Source organism: Oncorhynchus nerka, linkage group LG18 (assembly GCF_034236695.1).
Source record: "Oncorhynchus nerka isolate Pitt River linkage group LG18, Oner_Uvic_2.0, whole genome shotgun sequence".
In the NCBI taxonomy this organism is placed as follows: domain Eukaryota; kingdom Metazoa; phylum Chordata; class Actinopteri; order Salmoniformes; family Salmonidae; genus Oncorhynchus; species Oncorhynchus nerka.
In genome coordinates, this window is record NC_088413.1 from 16,977,074 (window position 1) to 16,998,583 (window position 21,510).

Here is a 21,510-nt window from a genome sequence, read left to right on the forward strand (position 1 = left end):
TTAGCAGTTGTCAGCTGTTAGCAGCCAATGGCTAGCAGTTTCTAACTGGCTATAAACATGGATGATTGCCATAATGATTGCATGACAATAACCGGCTGACAAAATGTCATGTCCTCCACATCCCTAGCTAGAACATCTTAAAATACTACAGCAATCTTAGTGAAACACTTAGCAGCCTAATCAAGAGATGTTGTACTGCTGGGGAGGCTGAAAGAGGCCTAGTTCAGCTATTATCTGAGAGGAAGTTATGTATGTCTTCATCAAAAGCTTGAGGACTTTCTTTTACATTTTTCTGATTATACAATTTTTAAGAAATGTTAAGTGGGACATCTATTAAACATTTAATTACATTTGAGTGTACAAACATTTTGCCCTCAGAACAGCCTCAATCTGTTGGATCATAGACTCTACAAGGTGTCGAAAGCGTTCCACAGGGATGCTGGCCCATGTTGACTCCAATGTTTCCTACAGTTGTGTCAAGTTGGCTGGATGTTCTTTGGGTGGTGGAACATTCTTGATACACACTTGAAACTGTGGAGTGTGAAAAACTTACCAGTGTTGCAGTTCTTGACCCAAACTTATGCTCCTGGCACCTACCATACCCTGTTTAAAGGCACTTAAATATTTCTGTCTTGCTCATTCACCCTCTGAATGGCACACATAATATACGTCTCAAGGCTTAAAAATCCTTCTTTAACCTGTCTCCTCCCCCTTCATCTACACTGATTAAAGTATATTTAACGAGTGACATCAAAAAGGATCATATCTTTCATCTGGATTCACCTGGTCTGTCATAGAAAGTCTGTCATGGAAAGAGCAGGTATCCTTCATGTTTTGTACACTCAGTGTATATCTGGAGTTAAACTGTAACCCTGACAATAATGTGTTTATTTTCCCTTAGTACTTCCTGCTCCAGACCAGCTGACTGTTGACTCAGTGGACACCACATCAGCTGCTGTTAGCTGGAACCAGCCACCAGGATTGGACCACACCCAACATCATTACCAGATCTCCTACCGCTGTCCAGGGATAAAACCACACATCACTACCACATCTTCACCCAGAATCACTCTCTGTGACCTGAAACCTGCTACTGAATACTCTGTCACTGTCTGTACTGTGCTGGAAAATGGAAAGCAAAGTCAACTGGTGTTAACAACCTTCACCACAGGTAACTACCCTACTTAAGTATTAGTTCTGGTTATCAAAATGACTATATGTGAATTCCCCAGATCTCAAAATGCAGTTTGGTGAAATCACTAAAAGTTGTTTATGCGGTGCATTCTTAAAGTATTCAGACCACCTGACTTTTTCCACATTTTGTTGCATTCCAGCTTTATTCTAAAATGGATTTAGAATATTTTGCTTGTCAATCTACAAACAATAGCCCATAATGGCAAAGCAAAAAATGGTTATGAGAATTTGTTGCAAATTTATTACAAATAAAAAACATACCTTGTTTACATAAGTATTCAGACTCTTTGCTATGAGACTTGAAATTGAGCTTAGGTGCATCCTATTTCCATTGGTCCTCCTTGATATGTTTCTACAACTTGATTGTAGTGCACCTGTGGTAAATTCAATTGATTGGACATGATTTGGAAAGGCACACACCTGTCTATATAAGGTCCCACAGGTGACAGTGCATCTCAGAGCAAAAACCAAGCCATTTGGTGGAAGGAATTGTCCATAGAGCTCAGAAACAGGAATGTGTCGAGGCACAGATCTGGGGAAGGTTACCAAAAAACGTCTGCAGCATTGAAGGTCCCCAAGAACACAGTGGCTTCCATCATTCTTAAATGGAAGAAGTTTGTTACCACCAAAACTCTTCCTAGAGCTGGCCAAAACTGAGCTTTCAGGGGAGAAGGGCCTTAGTCAGGTAAGTGACCGAGAAACCGATGGTCACTCTGACAGAGCTCCAGAGTTCCTCTGTGGAATGGAAGAACCTTCCAGAAGGACAACCAACCCTGCATCACTCCACCAATCAGGCCTTTATGTTAGATTGTCCAGACGGAAGCTGTTACTCAGTAAAAGGCTAATGAAAGCCCATTTGGAGTTTGCCAAGAGCCACCTAAAGGACTCTCAGACCATGAGAAACAAGATTCTTTGGTCTGATGAAACCAAGATTGAACTCTTTGGCCTGAATGTAATCGTCACGTCTGTAGGAAACCTGGCACCATCCCTACGGTGAAGCATGTTGGTGGCAGCATCATGCTGTGGGGATGTTTTTCAGTGGCAGGGACTGGGAGACTAGTCATGATCGAGGACGAGATTAACGGAGCAAAGTACAGAAAGATCCTTGATGAAAATCTGCCCCAGAGCGCTCAGGACCTCAGACTGGGTGGAAGGTTCACCTTCCAACAGGACAATGACCCTAAGCACACAGCCAAGACAATTCAGGATTGGCTTCGGGACAAGACTGTGAATGTCCTTGAGTGGCCCAGCCAGGGCCCGAACTTGAACCCGATGAAACATCTCTGGAAAGACCTGATAATATCTGTGCTTTGACACCCCCATCCAACCTGACAGAGCTTGAGAAGATCGAAAAAGAATGGGATTAACTTCCCAAATACAGGTATGCCAAGCTTGTAGCGTCATACCCAAGAAGACTCACGGATGTAATCGCTTCCAAAGCTGCTTCAACAGAGTAATGAGTAAAGGGTCTGAGTATTAATGTAAATGTGATGTTTCAGTTGTTTTTTTAAATCAAATTTGCAATATAAAAAAAATACAAATGTTTTGTCATTATGGAGTATTGTGTGTAGATTGACAAGGGGGAAAACATTATTTAAAACATTTTAGAAAAAGGCTGTAATGTCACAGAGTGTGGAAAAGTTAAGGGGTCTTAATACTTTGCGAAAGCACTAATATCAAGGTTCACGCTTTCACGCTTTTGAATAGCCCCCACGATATGCAACTTTTCAGGGAAGTTAGGGACCAATATACACAGGCAGCTAGGAAAGAAAAGGCTAGCTTTTTCAAACAGAAATTTGCATCTTGTAGCACAAACTCCAAAATGTTCTGGGACAGTGTAAAGTCCATGGAGAATAAGAGCACCTCCTCCCAGCTGCCCACTGCTCTGAGGCTAGGAAACACTGTCACCACCGATATATCTGAGATGATTGAGAATTTCAATAAGCATTTTTCTACAGCTGGCCATGCTTTCCACCTGGCTACCCCTACCACGGTCAACAACTCTGCACCCCCCATAGCAATTGCCCAAGCCTCCCCAGCTTCTCCTTCACCTAAATCCAGATAGCTGATGTTCTGTAAGAGCTGCAATATCTGGAACCCTACAAATCAGCTGGGCTAGACAATCTGGACCCTCTCTTTCTAAAATTATCCACCGCAATTGTTGCAACCCCTTTTACTAGCCTGTTCAACTCTCTTTCGTATCGCCTGATATCCCCAAAGATTGGAAAGTTGCCGCGACCATCCCCCTCTTCAAAAGGAGAGACACCCTAGACCCAAACTGTTACAGACCTATATCTATCCTACCCTGCCTCTCTAATGTCTTCGAAAGCCAAGTTAACAAAGCATTTCGAATCCCACCGTACCTTCTCTGCGATTACATTTTGGTTTCCGAGCTGGTCATGGGTGCACCTCAGCCACACTCAAGGTCCTAAACGACATCATAACCGCCATCGATAAAAGACAATACTGTGCTACCGTATTCATCGACCTGGCCAAGGCTTTCGACTGTCAATCACCGCATTCTTATCGGCAGACTCAATAGCCTTGGCTTCTCAAATGACTGTCTCGCCTGGTTCACCAACTACTTCTCAGATAGAGTTCAGTGTGTCAAATCAGAAGGCCTGTTGTCTGGACGTCTGGCAGTCTCTATGGGAGTGCCACAGGGTTCAATTCTCGGGCCGACTATTTTCTCTGTATACATCAATGATGTCGCTCTTGCTGCGGGTGATTCTCTGATTCACCTCTACGCAGACAACACCATTCTGTATACTTCTGGCCCTTCTTTGGAGACTGTGTTAACTAACCTCCAGATGAGCTTCAGTGCCATACAACACTCCTTCCGTGGCCTCCAACTGCTCTTGAATGCAAGTAAAACTAAATGCATGCTCTTCAACCGATCGCTGCCCGCACCTGCCGCCCGTCCAGCATCACCTGTCTGGACGGTTCTGACTTAGAATACGTGGATAACTACAAATACCTAAGTGTCTGGTTAGACTGTAAACTCTCCTTCCAGACGCATATTAAGCATCTCCAATCCAAAATTAAATCTAGAATCTGCCTCCTATTTCACAAACAAAGCATCCTTCACTCATGCTGCCAAACATACCCTCGTAAAACTGACTATCCTACCGATCCTTGACTTCGGCAATGTCATTTACAAAATAGCCTCCAACACTCTACTCAGCAATTGGATGCAGTGTATCACAGTGCCATCCGTTTTATCACCAAAGCCCCATATAGATGACCTGGAGCCAGTGGGTTTGGTGACGAATATGAGGCGAGGGCCAGCCAACGAGAGCATACAGGTCGCAGTGGTGGGTAGTATAAGTATTTTCTAGGTAAAGCCCCGCCTTATCTCAGCTCACTGGTCACCATAGCAGCACCCATCCGTAGTATGTGTTCCAGCAGGTATATTTCACTGGTCACCCCCAAAGCCAATTCCTCCTTTGGCCACCTTTCCTTCCAGTTCTCTGCTAAAAATGACTGGAACGAACTGCAAAAGTCACTGAAGCTGGAGACTCATATCTCCCTCTCTAACTTTAAGCACCAGCTGTCAGAGCAGCTTACATATCATTGCACCTGTACATAGCCCATCTGTAAATAGCCCACCCAACTACCTCATCCCCATATTGTATTTTTTCCTCCTTTGCACCCCAGTGTCTCTACTTGCACCCCAGTATCTCTACTTGCACATCCATCTTTTGCACATCTATCACTCCAGTGTTTAATTGCTAAATTGTAATTATTTTGCCACTATGGCCTATTTATTGCCTTACCTCCCTAATCTTACCTCATTTGCACACACTGTATATACCTTTTTATATTTTGTAATTGACTGTACGTTTGTTTATTCCATGTGTAACGCTGTGCTGTGGTTTGTGTCGCACTGCTTTGCATTATCTTGGCCAGGTCGCAGTTGTAAATGAGAACTTGTTCTCAACTGGCCTACCTGGATAAATAAAGGTTAAATAAATAAATAAAATATATATATTATTCCATTCCTGTGAGTCATTATGTCAAGGAGTTGATCTGCTTCTGCTTGCTTTACCTTGGTCAGTAGTACAGTATTAAACACTTGTTATTGTGGAGATATAATTACACCATTCTTTTCATTTATATTTATTAATGAATATAGTAGAAACTCTTCTTTTTTTTTACATTACATATCTGACCTCTGTTCTGACTTCTGCTTTAGCTTATTTTTTCCCATATTAAAAGGAATTGCTTATTTTTCAAGTACTATTCTACTTTTCTTCTGCAGTTTCTAGAGATAAACAATAGCCCTGACAAAAGTGTATTTCCCCTTAGTACCCACTGCTCCTGGCCAGCTGACTGTTGACACCACATCAGCTGCTGTTAGCTGGAACCAGCCACCAGGATTGGACCAAACCCAACATCATTACCAGATCTCCTACCGCTGTCCAGGGACAGAACCCCACTACACTACCACATCTTCACCCATTATCACTCTCTCTGACCTGAAACCTGCTACTGAATACTCAGTCACTGTCTGCACTGTGCTGGAAAATGGAAAGAAAAGTCGACTGGTGTCAACAACCCTCACAACAAGTAAGGAAGTACCCTACTTAAGTATTATGTTTAGTGTCAAAGCTGATTAAACTTGAACTAGTTATTGAAATTACTATGAACTAATGATAATGGATGTGTCAATATGTGATGTAAAGGCCCAGTATCTTCCCTGATGAGAAATATATGATGGTTAATTCCCCAGACCTCATCATGCAGTTTGGTGCTGAAATTAATACATGTTTTTATAGTGTCTGAACTCTTGCTTGCTTCCCATTAGTGTGAGTCATTATGTCAAGGAGTTGATTGCTCTGATTGCTTCAACTTTATCAGTAGTACAGTGTGAAACACTTGTTATTGTGGAGAGGATTTATAATCACAGCGTCCTTTTATTTGATATTTAAAGGAATTGGAGTGGCGACAACAATGTAGCAGCAGCGAACCACCATTGATAAATGGATTCAGCAGAAACCCCTAAATCCAACTTCTGTGTGACTTCTATTTTTTAGCTTCTTTCTTCTTTCTATTTCTTAGTACTTCCTGCTCCAGACCAGCTGACTGTTGACTCAGTGGACACCACATTAGCTGCTGTTAGCTGGATCCAGCCACCAGGATTGGACCAAACCCAACATCATTACCAGATCTCCTACCGCTGTCTAGGGACAGAACCACACATCACTACCACATCTTCACACAGCATCACTCTCTCTGACCTGCAAGGTGGTACTCAGTACTCTGTTACTGTCTGCACTGTGCTGGAAAATGGAAAGCAAAGTCGACTGGTGTCAACAACCCTCACCACAAGTAAGGAAGTACCCTACTTAAGTTCTGTCTGGTGTCACATTTTGACTAGATATCAAAAAGACAAATGTAAATTAACAAATCATAATTCTGTGTCTGTTTTATGTTCCCAAAAGACAAACAGTCATCACTCCCAGAAAAGGGAACTAACAAAGATAATCACTTCAACAACCAAACACAGAAAGGGTTTCAAAAGGGGTCTGATAGACACCATGGGGGTTCCCACTGAAAGATGGCAAAGCCACTAGTAAGGGGTTCTAAGACACCATGGGGGTTCCCACTGAAAGATGGCAAAGCCACTAGTAAGGGGTTCTAATAGACACCATGGGGGTTCCCACTGAAAGATGGCAAAGCCACTAGTAACGGGTTCTAAAAGACACCATGGGGGTTCCCACTGAAAGATGGCAAAGCCACTAGTAAGGGGATCTAAAAGCCACCCACCATGGATGCCCACTAAGGTTTGTCTCAGATAAGCAAACACCAACTTAGGATCTGAAGTAAAAGGGATATGGAGCTAAATAAACAGGAGTTTCTGGCTAAATGCCGTGGCCACTAACATGAGGTGTAGGTATCCCAATATCTCTCCATCTGATGCACTGAACCAGCAGCTCTTAAATACCAGCAGGGCCATATTATGGCCACATGATGGCAGCGGTGTATTTTAAACGTTTTGTACTGATCCAATGAACCATTGCATTTATGTTAAAAATGTTGCACATTTGGGCAGTCTTGATACCTCATTTGTTTATTAATAACTTTTCATGTTCAAAATTGTGCACTCTCCTCAAACAATAGCATGGTATTATTTCACTGTAATAGCTGCTGTAATTTGAACAGTGCAGTTAGATTAACAATAATTTAAGCTTTCTGCCAATATCAGATATGTCTACGTCCTGGGAAATTTTCTTGTGACGTACAACCTCATGCTAATCGCATTGGCCTATGTTAGCTCAACCTCATGCTAATCGCATTGGCCTATGTTAGCTCAACCTCATGCTAATCGCATTGGCCTATGTTAGCTCAACCTCATGCTAATCGCATTGGCCTATGTTAGCTCAACCTCATGCTAATCTCATTGGCCTATGTTAGCTCAACCGTCCCATGGAAGGGACACCGATCCCAAATCAGTTTTAAATACCAGCAGGATCAGCAGCTCTTAAATATCAGCAGGGCCAGCAGCTCTTAAATACCATCAGCTCTTAAATACCAGCAGGGCCAGGGGCTCTTAAATACCAGCAGGGCCAGCAGCTCTTAAATACCATATGGACCAGCAGCTCTTAAATACCATATGGGCCAGCGGCTCTTAAATACCAGCAGAGCCAGCAGCTCTTAAATACCAGCAGAGCCACCAGCTCTTAAATACCAGCAGAACCAGCAGCTATTAAATACCATCAGGGCCAGCAGCTCTTAAATACCAGCAGGACCAGCAGCTCTTAAATACCAGCAGGACCAGCACAGCTGTAACACATACTGACTAACGAGGTGACTCCAATCAGAGCGCCCAGCCTAGTCAACCTCTAAATGGATAGAGAAACTGAATCTCGTAACAGAACCGAAATCCATAACAGTCAGCATGTGATGTAAAGGTCCAGTATCTTCCCTAATGAGTTATATATGATGGTGAATTCCCAGATCTCATCATGCAGTTTGGTGCTGAAATCATTAAACGTTGAATTCAGGCTGTCTTCCATTCCTGTGAGTCATTATGTCATGGAGTTGATCTGCCTCTGATTGTTATAACTTTATCAGTAATACAGTGTTAAACACGTCTTATTGTGGAGAGGATTTAGAATTACAACAATTTTAATTTATATTGATTTATCTTTGGTGTGGCAACAATCTGGCAGCAGGACAGCACCGTTACTAAATGAATATAGCAGAAACCCTACATTTGTGTAACTTTACAAATCCAACTGCTGTTATGTCACGTCTGTTTTTAACTTATTTCTTCCCATATCAAAAGGAATTGCAAGCTGGCCTTTTCTACTTCATTACAACTATTCTACTTTCCCTTCTGTAGTTTATTTCTAGAATTAATCTATAGCACTGACTAATGTATTTCCCCTTAGTACTTCCTGCTCCAGACCAGCTGACTGTTGAATCAGTGGACACCACATCAGCTGCTGTTAGCTGGAACCCGCCACCAGGATTCGACCAAACCCAACATCATTACCAGATCTCCTACCAGTGTCCAGGGACAAAACCACACATCACTACTACATCTTCACACAGCATCAGTCTCTCTGACCTGCAATGTGGTACTCAGTACTCCGTCACTGTCTGCACTGTGCTGGAAAATGGAAAGCAAAGTCAACTGGTGTCAACAACCCTAACCACAGGTAAGGAATTATCCTACTAAAGTATTATGTTTTGTGTCAAAGTTTATAAGATTTTAACTAGATATCAGAATAACCTCCTACATATGCGATTACATCACCTGGTTTAAACGTCTCTAGAGACTATATCACTCTCACCATTACTCATTGCCTAGGTTTACCTCCAATGTAATCACATCCCACCTTACCTTTGTCTGTACATTATGCCTTGAATCTATGCTATCGTGCCCAGAAACCTGCTCCTTTTACTCTTTGTTTACAAACGTGCTAGACGGCCAGTTCTTAAAGCATTTAACCGTACCCTTATCCTACTTCTCCTCTGCTCCTCTGGTGATGTAGAGGTTAATCCAGAACCTGCAGTGCCTAGCTCCACTCCCACTCCCCAGGTGCTCTCATTTGTTAAGTTCTGCAACCGTAAAAGCCTTGGTTTCATGCATGTTAACATTAGAAGCCTACTCCCGAAGTTTGTTTTACTCACTGCTTTAGCACACTCTGCCAATTCGGATGTCTTAGCCATGTCTGAATCCTGGCTTAGGGAAACCACCAAAAATGCGGACATTTTCATCCCTAACGATAACATTTTCTGCCAAGATAGAACTGCCAAAGGTGGCGGTGTTGCAATCTACTACAAAGATAACCTGCAGAGTTCTGTCTTACTATCCAGGTCTGTACCCAAACAATGCAAGCTTCTACTTCTAAAAATTCACCTTTCCAGAAACAAGTCTCTCACCGTTGCCACTTGCTATAGACGACCCTCTGCCCCCAGCTGTGACCTCGACACCATATGTGAATTGATTGCCCTCCCCATCTATCTTCTGAGCTCATGCTGCTAGGTGACCTATAAACTGGGACATGCTTAACACCCCGGCCATCCTACAATCTAAGCTTGATGCCCTCAATCTCACACAACTTATCAATGAACCTACCAGGTACAACCCCAAATCCGTAAACATGGGCACCCTCATAGATATCATTCTAACTACCTCATCCTCCAAATACACCTCTGCTGTTTTCAACCAAGATCTCAGCGATCACTGCCTCATTGCCTGCATCCGTAATGGGTCTGCGATCAACCGACCACCCCTTATCAGTGTCAAACGCTCCCTAAAATACTTCAGCGAACAGGCCTTTCTAATCGACCTGGCCGGGGTATCCTGGAATGACGTTGACCTCATCCCGTCAGTAGAGGATGCCTGGTTATTCTTTAAAAGTGCCTTCCTCACCATCTTAAATAAGCATGCTCCATTCAAAAAATGTAGAAACAGGGAATGGTTATAGCCCTTGGTTCACTCCAGACCTGTTAGCCCTTGACCAGCACAAAAACATCCTGTGGCATTCTGAATTAGCATCGGATAGCTCCCTTGATATGCAACTTTTCAGGGAAGTTAGGAACCAATATACACAGGCAGTTAGGAAAGCTAAGGCTAGCTTTTTCAAACAGAAATTTGCATCCTGCAGTACAAACTCCGAAAAGTTCTGGGACACTGTAAAGTCCATGGAGAATAAGAGCACCTCCTCCCAGCTACCCACTGCTCTGAGGCTAGGAAACACTGTTACCACCGATAAATCCACTATAATTGAGAATTGCAATAAGAATTTCTCTACGGCTGGCCATGCTTTCCACCTGGCTACTCCTACCCCGGTCAACTGCCCGGCACCCTCCACAGCATCCCGCCCAAGCCCCCACCATTTCTCCTTCACCCAAATCCAGATAGCTCATGTTCTGAAAGAGCTTGCAAAATCTGGACCCCTACAAATCAGCCAGGCTGGACAATCTGGATCCTCTCTTTCTAAAATTATCTGCCGAAATTGTTGCAACCCCTATTACTAACCTGTTCAACCTCTTTCATATCATCTGAGATTCCCAAAGATTGGAAAGCTGCCGCGGTCATCCCCCTCTTCAAAGGGGGAGACACTCTAGACGCAAACTGCCACAGACCTATATCTATCCTACCCTGCCTCTATACGGTCTTCGAAAGCCAAGTTAACAAACAGATTAACGACCATTTCGAATCCCACCGTACCTTCTCCGCTATGCAATCTGGTTACAGAGCTGGTCATGGGTGCACCTCAGCCACGCTCAAAGTCCTTAACGATATCATAACCGCCATCGACAAAACACATTACTGTGCAGCCGTGTTCATCAACCTGGCCACGGCTTTCGACTCTGTCAAAAACCACATTCTTATTGGTTAACTCAACAGCCTTGGTTTCTCAAATGATTGCCTCGCCTGGTTCACCAACTCCTTCTCTGATAGAGTTCAGTGTGTCAAATCGGAGGGCCTGTTGTCCGGACCTCTGACAGTCTCTATAGGGGTGCCACAGGGTTCAATTCTCGGGCCAACTCTTTTCCCTGTATACATCAATGATGTCGCTCTTTCTGCTGGTGATTCTCTGATCCACCTCTACGCAGACGACACCATTCTGTATACTTCTTGCACTTCTTTGGACACTGTGTTAACTAACCTCCAGACGAGCTTCAATGCCATACAACTCTCCTTCCGTGGCCTCCAACTGCTCTTAAATGCAAGTAAAACTAAATACATGCTCTTCAACCGATCATTGCCCGCACCTGCCCGCCCATCCAGCATCACTACTCTGGACGGCTCTGACTTAGAATACGTGGATAACTACAAATACCTAGGTGTCAGGCTAGACTGTAAACTCTCCTTCCAGACCCACATTAAGCATCTCCAATCCAAAATTAAATCTAGAACCGGCTTCCTAATTCGCAACAAAGCATCCTTCACTCATGCTGCCAAACATACCCTCGTAAAATGAACATCCTACCGATCCTCGACTTCGGCGATGTCATCTATAAATAGCCTCCAACACTCTACTCAACAAATCAGATGCAGTCTATCACAGTGCCATCCGTTTTGTCACCAAAGCCCTATACACTACCCACCACTGCGACCTATACGCTCTCGTTGGCTGGCCCTCGCTTCATACTCGTCACCAAACCCACTGGCTACAGGTTATCTACAAGTCTCTGCTAGGTAATGCCCCTCCTTATCTCAGCTCGCTGGTCACCATAGCAGCACCCACTCGTAACACGTGCTCCAGCAGGTATATCTCACTGGTCACCCCAAAAGCCAATTACTCGTTTGGTCACCTTTCCTTCCAGTTCTCGGCTGCCAATGACTGGAGCAAACTGCAAAAATCACTGAAGCTGGAGACTCCTATCTCCCTCACTAGATTTAAGCACCAGTTGTCAGAGCAGCTCTCAGATCACTGCACCTGGGCATAGCCCATCTGTAAAAAGCCCATCCAACTACCTCATCCCCATACTGTATTTATTTGCTTATCTTGCTCCTTTGTACCCCAGTATCTCTACTTGCACGTCCATCTTTTGCACATCTACCATTCCAGTGTTTAATTGCCATATTGTAATTACTTCGCCACCATGGCCTATTTATTGCCTTAACTCCCTTATCTTACCTCATTTGCACTCAGTATATACTTTTTTTCCTACTGTATTATTGACTGTATGTTTTGTTTATTCCATGTGTCACTCTGGGTTGTTGTATGTGTCGAACTGCTATGCTTTATCTTGGCCAGGTTGCAGTTGCAAATGAGAACTTGTTCTCCACTAGCCTACCTGGTTAAATAAAGGTGAAATAAATAAATACTTTAGTAATCATAATGTATGTGTCAGCATGGGATGTAAAGGTACATTATCTTTGACTACTATTCTACTTTTCCTCCTGTTCAAGAGGATAGAAATCCTCATCATTTCCTGATCATTTTAGCGAAATTATTTCTATATAGTCTATACTTTCTCACTCTGAAATTCTAACTCCAGTGGGAAGGGTGTGACTTCTTGACAACGATCACAATGTCTCCAACGTACAACGCCCCTGTAGCAATTAGGGTGAAGTGCCTTGTTCAAGGGCACAACATATTTTTCACCTTGTCCGCTCCGGTATTCAAACCTGCAACATTTCGGTTATTGGCACAACACTGTAACCTCGAGGCTGCCTGCCTCTACCTTACCCCTAACTACAGTGCCCGTTAATATTGAGGCTACCTGCCTCTACCTAAAGTGCCCTTTTTCAGGTGCGAGCTGAAAATCTATGTTTTCACATTGCATTTGTTTTAGGGGGCAGGAGAATTGACGAGGAGAAAACTCAAAATAACTTTGATCGCTTTAATTATAATTTTTTTACACTGCAAATTGTTTTTAATGCCATGAGAGGTAGCGGATCCAGCCAAATAGGTTCTGGAATGCATCAGTCCAAAACTGAGGTGCTGTTCCTGTTCCCGCAGAATCTAGCTCAAATAAAACACTGATACAGTAAAACACATTACCACATTACCAAAGATCTGACTTTAATAACTTGTTATTCAGTACATTTTCAGTGGTGGAAGAGACCCTCCAGAGTTGCTGCAGTGTGTGTTCTACTGGCTGTGATCATTGGCCTGTGGGATTCCTGTAAGTTAATGTTTTATTACTAAACATTTGTAGTCAATGTTGTGATAGTTACACATTTTGATTGACTTTTCCGTTTTACAGATGCAACTGCAGAGCGAGACCAGCTACAGAATAGTCTAAATACCAGGACTACAGAGAGAGACCAGCTACAGAATAGTCTAAATACCAGGACCACAGAGAGAGACCAGCTACAGAATAGTCTAAATACCAGGACCACAGAGAGAGACCAGCTACAGAATAGTCTAAATACCAGGACCACCGAGAGAGACCAGCTACAGAATAGTCTAAATACCAGGACCACCGAGAGAGACCAGCTACAGAATAGTCTAAATACCAGGACCACCGAGAGAGACCAGTCACAGAATAGTCTAAATACCAGGACCACTGAAATAGACAAGTTGATGAAGAGTCTGAACACTACAACTATGGAGCGTGACCAGCTACAGAAGGAGAAAGAAAGGCTGAACTGGAAGATCAATGGTAAGGACAGCCCCCCCCACATAGTTTCGGTAGTTGACCTGTTATCTCACACCCAAGCAAATTCAGGAAGTATTGTCATCGCTAGCCGTGGCCATTAGGAACAGTAACAAATGGCAGGAACTGTGTTTTACCGTAGCGCTCAACACATGCCACAGGAGATCAGAGGTCATCAGAACTACCTACCTAGAACTCCCACAGATTTTGTTTTGTCAGTCGAGGAAATGAGATAAATACTAGTTTGACATCTTTTATCATTCACCAGTGACCTTGTGGTTAGTGGTCGCCCTGAGATCGGAAGTATTGAGAGTTCGATCCCCGACTGAGTCATATGAAAGGCTGTACAATGTTACCTGATGAGTGTCTGCTTGGCACTCAGCATTAAGGAGATAAAGTCGAGGTAAGGTCCTACGATAGACTAGTGTCCAGCGGGTGTACTTTATTAAAAAAAAATACTTTTATTTAAACAGGATCAACTAGGACCAAGGTCTCATTTGCAGTAGAGCCCTGTTTTCAATACAAAGAACTAAACATATACAGTGGCAAGGAAAAGTGTGAACCCTTTGGAATTACCTGGATTTCTGCATCAATTGGTCATTAAATGTGAACTGGTCTTCATCTAGGTCACAACAATAGACAAACACAGTCTGCTTAAACTTTTAACACGAACAATTATTTCCATGTCTTTATTGAACACACCGTGTAAACATTCACAGTGCAGGGTGTAAAAAGTAGGTTGACCCTCCTTTGGCAGCAATAACCTCAACCAAACGTTTTCTGTAGTTGCGGATCAGACCTGCAAAACGGTCAGGAGGAATTTTGGACCATTCCTCTTTACAAAACTGTTTCAGTTCAGCAATATTCTTGGGATGTCTAGTGTGAAGTGCTCTCTTGAGGTCATGCCACAGTATCTCAATCGGGTTGAGGTCAGGACTCTGACTGGGCCACACCAGAAAGCGTATTTTCTTCTGTTGAAGCCATTCCGTTGTTGATTTACTTCTGTGTTTTGGGTCGTTGTCCTGTTGCATCACCCAACTTCTGTTGAGCTTCAATTGGCAGACAGACAGCCTTACAATCTTCTGCAAAATGTTGATAAACTTGGAAATTAATTTTTCCGTTGATGATAGCAAGCTGTCCAGGCCCTGAGGTGACAAAGCAGCCCCAAACCATGATGTTCCCTCCACCATCCTTTAAAGTTGGAATGAGGTTTTGATGTTGGTGTGCTGTGCTGTGCCTTTTTTCTCCAAACATAGTGTTGTGTGTTCCTTCCAAACAACTCAACTTTAGTTTAATCTGTCCACAGAATATTTTGCCAGTCGCGCTGTGGAACATCCAGGTGATCTTTTGCAAACTTACGAAGTTGAGCAATGGTTTTTTTGGACAGCAGTGGCTTCTTCTGTGGTGTCCTCCCAAGAACACCATTCTTGTTTAGTGTTTTATGTATCGTAGACTCGTCAGAGATGTTAGCATGTTCCAGAGATTTCTGTAAGTCTTTAGCTGAAACTCTAGGATTCTTCTGAACATCATTGAGCATTCTGCTCTGTGCTCTTGCAGTCATCTTTGCAGGACGGCCACTCCTAGGGAGAGTAGCAACAGTGCTGAATTTGATCCATTTATAGACAATTTGTCTTACCGTAGACTGATGAACATCGAGGCTTTTAGAGATACTTTTGTAACCCTTTCCAGCTTTATGCAAGTCAACCATTCTTAATCTTAGGTCTTCTGAGATGTATTTTGTTCAAGGCATGGTTCACATAAGGCAAAGCTTCTTGCGGCAAACTCAAATTTTGTGAGTGTTTTTTATAGAGCAAGGCAGCTCTAACCAATTTCTCCAATCTCGTCTCATTGATTGGACTCCAGGTTAGCTGATTCCTGAATCCAATTAGCTTTTTAATAAGTCATTAGCTCAGGCTTAGTTTAAGGAGACTGTGTTTGTCTATTGTTGTGACTTAGATGAAGACCAGATCAAATTTGATGACCAATTTATGTAGAAATCCAGGTAATTCCAAAGGGTTCACATACATTTTCTTGCCACTGTATGCACAACTACACAGACACAATAAATATATGCCTTAAGAAAAACAACCACAGTAAACATTTACAAGATCAGAAATACATTTTTTGAAATGCACAAGAGGCACCAGAACATCAATTCTGAGAGTTTTTTGTAAATTGTTCCACATACAGTTGAAGTTTACATACACCTTTGCCAAATACATTTAAACTCAGTTTTCCACAATTTTGGACATTTAATCCTCGTAAAAATTCCCTGTCTTAGGTCAGTTAGGATCACCACTTGTGAATTGTCAGAATAATAGTAGAGAGAATGGTTTATTTCAGCTTTTATTTCTTTCATCACATTCCCAGTGGGTCAGAAGTTTACATACACTCAATTAGTATTTGGTAGCATTGACTTGGGTCAAACATTTCAGGTAGCCTTTCACAAGCTTTACACAATAAGTTGGGTGAATTTTGACCCATTCCTCCTGACAGAGCTTGTGTAACTGAGTCAGGTTTGTAGGCCTCCTTGCTCGCACACGCTTTTTCAGTTCTGCCCACAAATGTTCTATAGGGTTGAGGTCAAGGCTTTGTGATGGCCACCCCAATACATTGACTGTGTTGTCCTGAAGCGATTTTGTCACAACTTTGGAAGCATGTTTGGGGTCATTGTCCATTTGGAAGACCCATTTGCGGCCAAACTTTAACTTCCTGAATGACGTCTTGAGATGTTACTTCAATAAATCCACATAATTTTCCTTTCTCATGCCATAATTTGCCTTCCTCATGCCATCTTTGCCATCTATTTTGTGAAGTGCACCAGTCGCTCCTGCAGCAAAGCACCCCCACAACATGATGCTGTCACCCCCGTGCTTCGCGGTTGGGATGGTGTTCTTCGGCTTGCAAGCCGTTCTCTTTTTCCTCCAAACATAACGATGACCATTATGGCCAAACAGTTCTGTTTTTGTTTCAGCAGACCAGAGGACATTTCTCCAAAACGTACGATCTTTGTCCCCAAGTGCAGTTGCAAACCATAGTCTGGCTTTTTTCTGGTGGTTTTGGAGCAGTGGCTTCTTCCTTGCTGAGCGGCATTTCAGGTTATGTCGATATAGGACTCGTTTTACTGTGAAAATAGATACTTTTGTACCTGTTTCCTCCAGCATCTTCACAAGGCCCTTTGCTGTTCTGGGATTGATTTGCACTTTTCGCACCAAAGTACGTTAATCTCTAGGAGACAGAACGTGTCTCCTTCCTGAGCGGTATGATGGCTACATGGTCCCATAGTGTTTATACTTGAATACTATTGTTTATACAGATGACCGTGGTACCTTCAGGCATTTGGAAATTGCTCCCTAGGATGAACCAGAGTTGAGGAGGTCTACAATATTTTTTCTGAGGTCTTGGCTGGTTTCTTTTTATTTTCCCATGGTGTCAAGCAAAGAGGCACTGGGTTTGAAGGTAGGCCTTAAAATACACCCACAGGTACAAGCTGTTTAAAGTCACAGTCAACTTGGTGTATGTAAACTTGTGACCCACTGGAATTGTGATACAGGGAAAGATTATTTCACTTATAAGTCTGTAAACAGTTGTTGGAAAAATGACTTGTGTCATGCACAAAGTAGATGTCCTAACCGACTTGCCAAAACTATAGTTTGTTAACAATAAATTTGTGGAGTGGTTGAAAAACGAGTTTTAACCAACCTAAGTGTATGTAAACTTCCAACTTCAACTGTATAAGCTGCATCATAACTGAAGGGGCATGTTCTGATCTGTGTAGAAACTGTGGGGATCTGAAGTGTAATGTAATACATTGACCCAGTTTTATAATGAGTCATTCTAGAAGAGACTAGAGATGTCAGATACATTGGAAGTTGTGACTTGTACATCAAGCTGCCTCTACAGAAACAGGAGCAGGAGCCTAGATCCTATGAGCTGTTCTGACCTCTCATAAGCTCTCTCCTCAAGCTGCCTCTACAGAAACAGGAGCAGGAGCCTAGATCCTATGAGCTGTTCTGACCTCTCACAAGCTCTCTCATCAAGCTGCCTCTACAGAAACAGGAGCAGGAGCCTAGATCCTATGAGCTGTTCTGACCTCTCACAAGCTCTCTCATCAAGCTGCCTCTACAGAAACAGGAGCATAGATCCTATGAGCTGTTCTGACCTCTCACAAGCTCTCTCATCAAGCTGCCTCTACAGAAACATTAGCAGGAGCATAGATCCTATGAGCTGTTCTGACCTCTCACAAGCCAAGGCTCATGCAAAGCTACTTACTTATTGAATGTGTGAATAAATAATAGTTGCAAAGTTATGTTTAACTTGAAAGTGTCACTGAACAAAAATATAAAGGCAACATGTAAAGTGTTGGTCCCATGTTTCATGAGCTGAAATAAAATATCAGAAATGTTCCATATGCATGTTCCAAAGCTCAAATGTTGTGCACAGATTTGTTTACATCTCTGTTAGTGAGCTTATCTCTTTTGCCAAGATAACCATCGACCTGACAGGTGTGGCATATCAAGAAGCTGATTAAACAGCATGATAATTACATAGGTGCACCTTGTGCTGGGGACAGTAAGAGGCCACTCTAAAATGTGCAGTTTTGTCCACAACACAATAACGTCTATGACTCAAGTTTTGAGGAAGCATGCAGTTTGCATGATGACTCCAAGAATTTCGACCCGACCTGTTGTCAGAGATTTTTATGTTAATTTCTCTACATTAAGCCTCCAACTTCGTTTTAGAGAATTTGGCAGTACGTCTGACCGGCCTCACAACTGCAGACCACGTGTAACCACGCCAGCTCAGGACCTCTACATCAGACTCCTTCACCTGCCACCCGGACAGCTGATGAAACTGGGTTTGCACAACAAGAATTTCAGTGCAAACTGTCAGAAATCGTCTCAGGGAAGCTCATCTACATGTAGCAGGGATCTGTACACATTTCCTGGAAGATGAAAATGTCCCAGTTCTTCCATGTCCTGAAAAGTCACCAGACATGTCACCCATTGAGCATGTCTGTGATGCTCTGGATTGACATGTACGACAGTGTGTTCCAGTTCCCGCCAATATCCAGCAACTTTGCACAGCCATTGAAGTGGAGTGGGACAACATTCCACAGGCCACAATCAACAGCCTGATCAACTCTATGTGAAGGAGACCACGAAAAACGACCTTTTATTTAAGATATCTGTGACCAACAGATGCATAATTGTATTCCCAGTCATGTGAAATCCATACATTAGGACCTAAAAAATGTATTTCCATGGACTGATTTCCTTTTATGAACTGTAACTAAGTAAAATCGGTGAAATGCATTCATGTTGCGTTTATAATTTTGTTCAGTGTAAAACCTTCCTGATGAAGGGCAGAATCTCAATCAGCTCATTGGAAGGGTTCATGAACTTTATCTGAGTCATGCTCTTGATTTTAAATAACATTAAAGTGACAAATATGGTAAATGTGAAACTTCTAGGGTCCTGTCCTGAAGGATGGAGAAGGTTTGGCTGCAGCTGTTACTACCTCTCTACTGAGGGGAAATCCTGGGAGGAGAGTAGACAGGACTGTCTGGAGAGAGGAGCAGATCTGGTGATCATTAACAGTGAAGAGGAACAGGTGAGAGACAGAGATACTTTATTTATTAGTCCATCATGTATAATTAACAATGATTTTTCTGTTCCTCAACAACAGACATTCATCAATGGGTTTGAGTCATTCCTTTTTGCCTGGATTGGTCTGACTGATTCTGTTACTGATGGGACCTGGAAATGGGTGGACGACACCCCACTGACCACCACAAGGTAAGAGACTACTGCTCTATAATAACACTGACCTCCCCAAGGTAAGAGACTACTGCTCTATAATAACACTGACCACCACAAGGTAAGAGACTACTGCTCTATAATAACACTGACCACCCCAAGATAAGAGACTACTGCTCTATAATAACACTGACCACCCCAAGGTAAGAGACTACTGCTCTATAATAACACTGACCACCCCAAGGTAAGAGACTACTGCTCTATAATAACACTGACCACCCCAAGGTAAGAGACTACTGATCTAATAACACTGACCACAGTGGAAGGAGTAGGACTGATTCTCTGTGTTATTCATACTCTAGGTTCTGAGAATGTGACCAGTCTAACTCTGTGTTGTTTCTTCTGCAGGTATTGGATGATTGAACATCCTTGTGGTGGTACACTCCAGAACTGTGCATTCATCCATCACATGTCATCTGGCCATGGACAATGGTGGAGTTTTAATTGTTCCTCTTCACAACAATGGATCTGTGAGAAATAGGCTTCTCTTAGGTACTTTCTCTGCACTGCTGATTAATGATTTCTCTACTGTATAATGATGGTCTGAAGACTGGTGTGATTTGATAGAATGGTAATCTGAACTACAGGTCGGAGAGAAACACATGCACACATTCAGACACACCAACATACAGGACCTGAACAAGAGTCTCCCACGAGAGAAACGACACCTTTATTAGACAGAGGAAATTCCCTTTCGGGCCGAGAGCTGACACTGATTTTGAAGTTGCAGGCAGGGCTACCTCATCACGTGACGATGAACAACCAATCATGACCGACTCATGTCTGCTACACAAGCTGACACACAATCATTTATTCATATGTCAAACAATGATGTGTAGAATATAGATATCATTCAATAGCCACTGTCAATCAATTACTGTTAAGTTATACATTTCTAAATACATTTAAAATGACTGTATATGTTTATTAGTTATACAGTATGTCTGCTTCTTGTGCTTTTATCATTCCGTACTAAACGTGTACTTCCTGCTTATTCAATAAATAATTTAATCTAGATTAAAGACATTTCTTGTCTAGTACATTTTTGTTCCCTCTAATCTGTTCTATACTTTAATCTTAAAACTTGTTGAGGATAGGGGGCAGTATTTTGACTTTGGATGAATTGCGTGCCCATAGTGAACTGCATCCTACTCTGTCCTAGATTGCTAATAGATGCATATTATTATTACTATTGGATGGAAAACACTCTGAAGTTTCTAAAACTGTTTGAATTATGTCTGTGAATATAACAGAACTCATAGGGCAGGCAATCTTCCAAACAAGAAGTGAAATTCTGATTGTGGGTCAACTTTGACGTCATCGCCTCCTCCTTTCCCAACAAGATATGGATCTGGTAACACTTCCTACGCCTGCCACTAGATGTCCTCATTCAGTAGAAAGTGGAATGGGGCATTTGCTGTGAACTTTGACCGAATGGGAGGGGAAATAGTCAGTGTCCCGACAGAATACCATTTTCCTGTGGCGCATTTCTCTGTGGGTGCCACCGCCGTTCCATTTGGCTGCAGCTGAAAACGTATGATGCGGTTGGAACATTATTGGATATATATGAAAATAACATCCTGAAGATTGATTCTCTACTTAGTTTGACCAGTTTATTCAACCTGGAATATATCTTTTTGAAGTTGTCGTGCGTTGTCCTGCGTTGTCCTGGACCAGCAGTCAGTTTTTGGGCACGTGAGCTGAAAGTGATAGCAAATGCAGCTAATTGGACACTAGTATTGGACATTATGGAACAAAACAACGATTTATTGAGGAACTAGGACTCCTTGCACTACATTCTGATGAAATATCAAAGGTAGGGGAATATTTATGATGTAATTTCGTATTTCTGTTGACTCCAACATGGCGGAGAAATACTTTTACGTCTGAGCGCTGTCTCAGATTATTGCATGGTAGGCTTTTT

The 21,510-nt window shown here is 42.6% G+C and overlaps 1 protein-coding gene across 2 annotated transcripts in view; it reads left to right on the forward strand.

Annotated features, from left to right (window-relative positions):
• The window catches only part of LOC115115415 (up-regulator of cell proliferation-like), a 492,735-nt gene that overhangs the window by 13,569 nt on the left and 457,656 nt on the right, over positions 1–21,510 (forward strand). Inside the window, exons 5-13 of one of the 2 annotated variants that reach the window (XM_065003580.1) lie at positions 902–1,171; positions 5,503–5,763; positions 6,256–6,525; positions 8,592–8,861; positions 13,210–13,293; positions 13,375–13,773; positions 19,241–19,380; positions 19,456–19,565; positions 19,935–20,612. In XM_065003580.1, the coding sequence (XP_064859652.1) occupies positions 902–1,171; positions 5,503–5,763; positions 6,256–6,525; positions 8,592–8,861; positions 13,210–13,293; positions 13,375–13,773; positions 19,241–19,380; positions 19,456–19,565; positions 19,935–20,067 (1,937 nt within the window). In that variant the 3' untranslated portion in view covers positions 20,068–20,612. Of the gene's footprint in view, positions 1–901; positions 1,172–5,502; positions 5,764–6,255; positions 6,526–8,591; positions 8,862–13,209; positions 13,294–13,374; positions 13,774–19,240; positions 19,381–19,455; positions 19,566–19,934; positions 20,613–21,510 lie in introns of those variants that run through there. The other variant, XM_065003579.1, reaches the window with a different exon arrangement.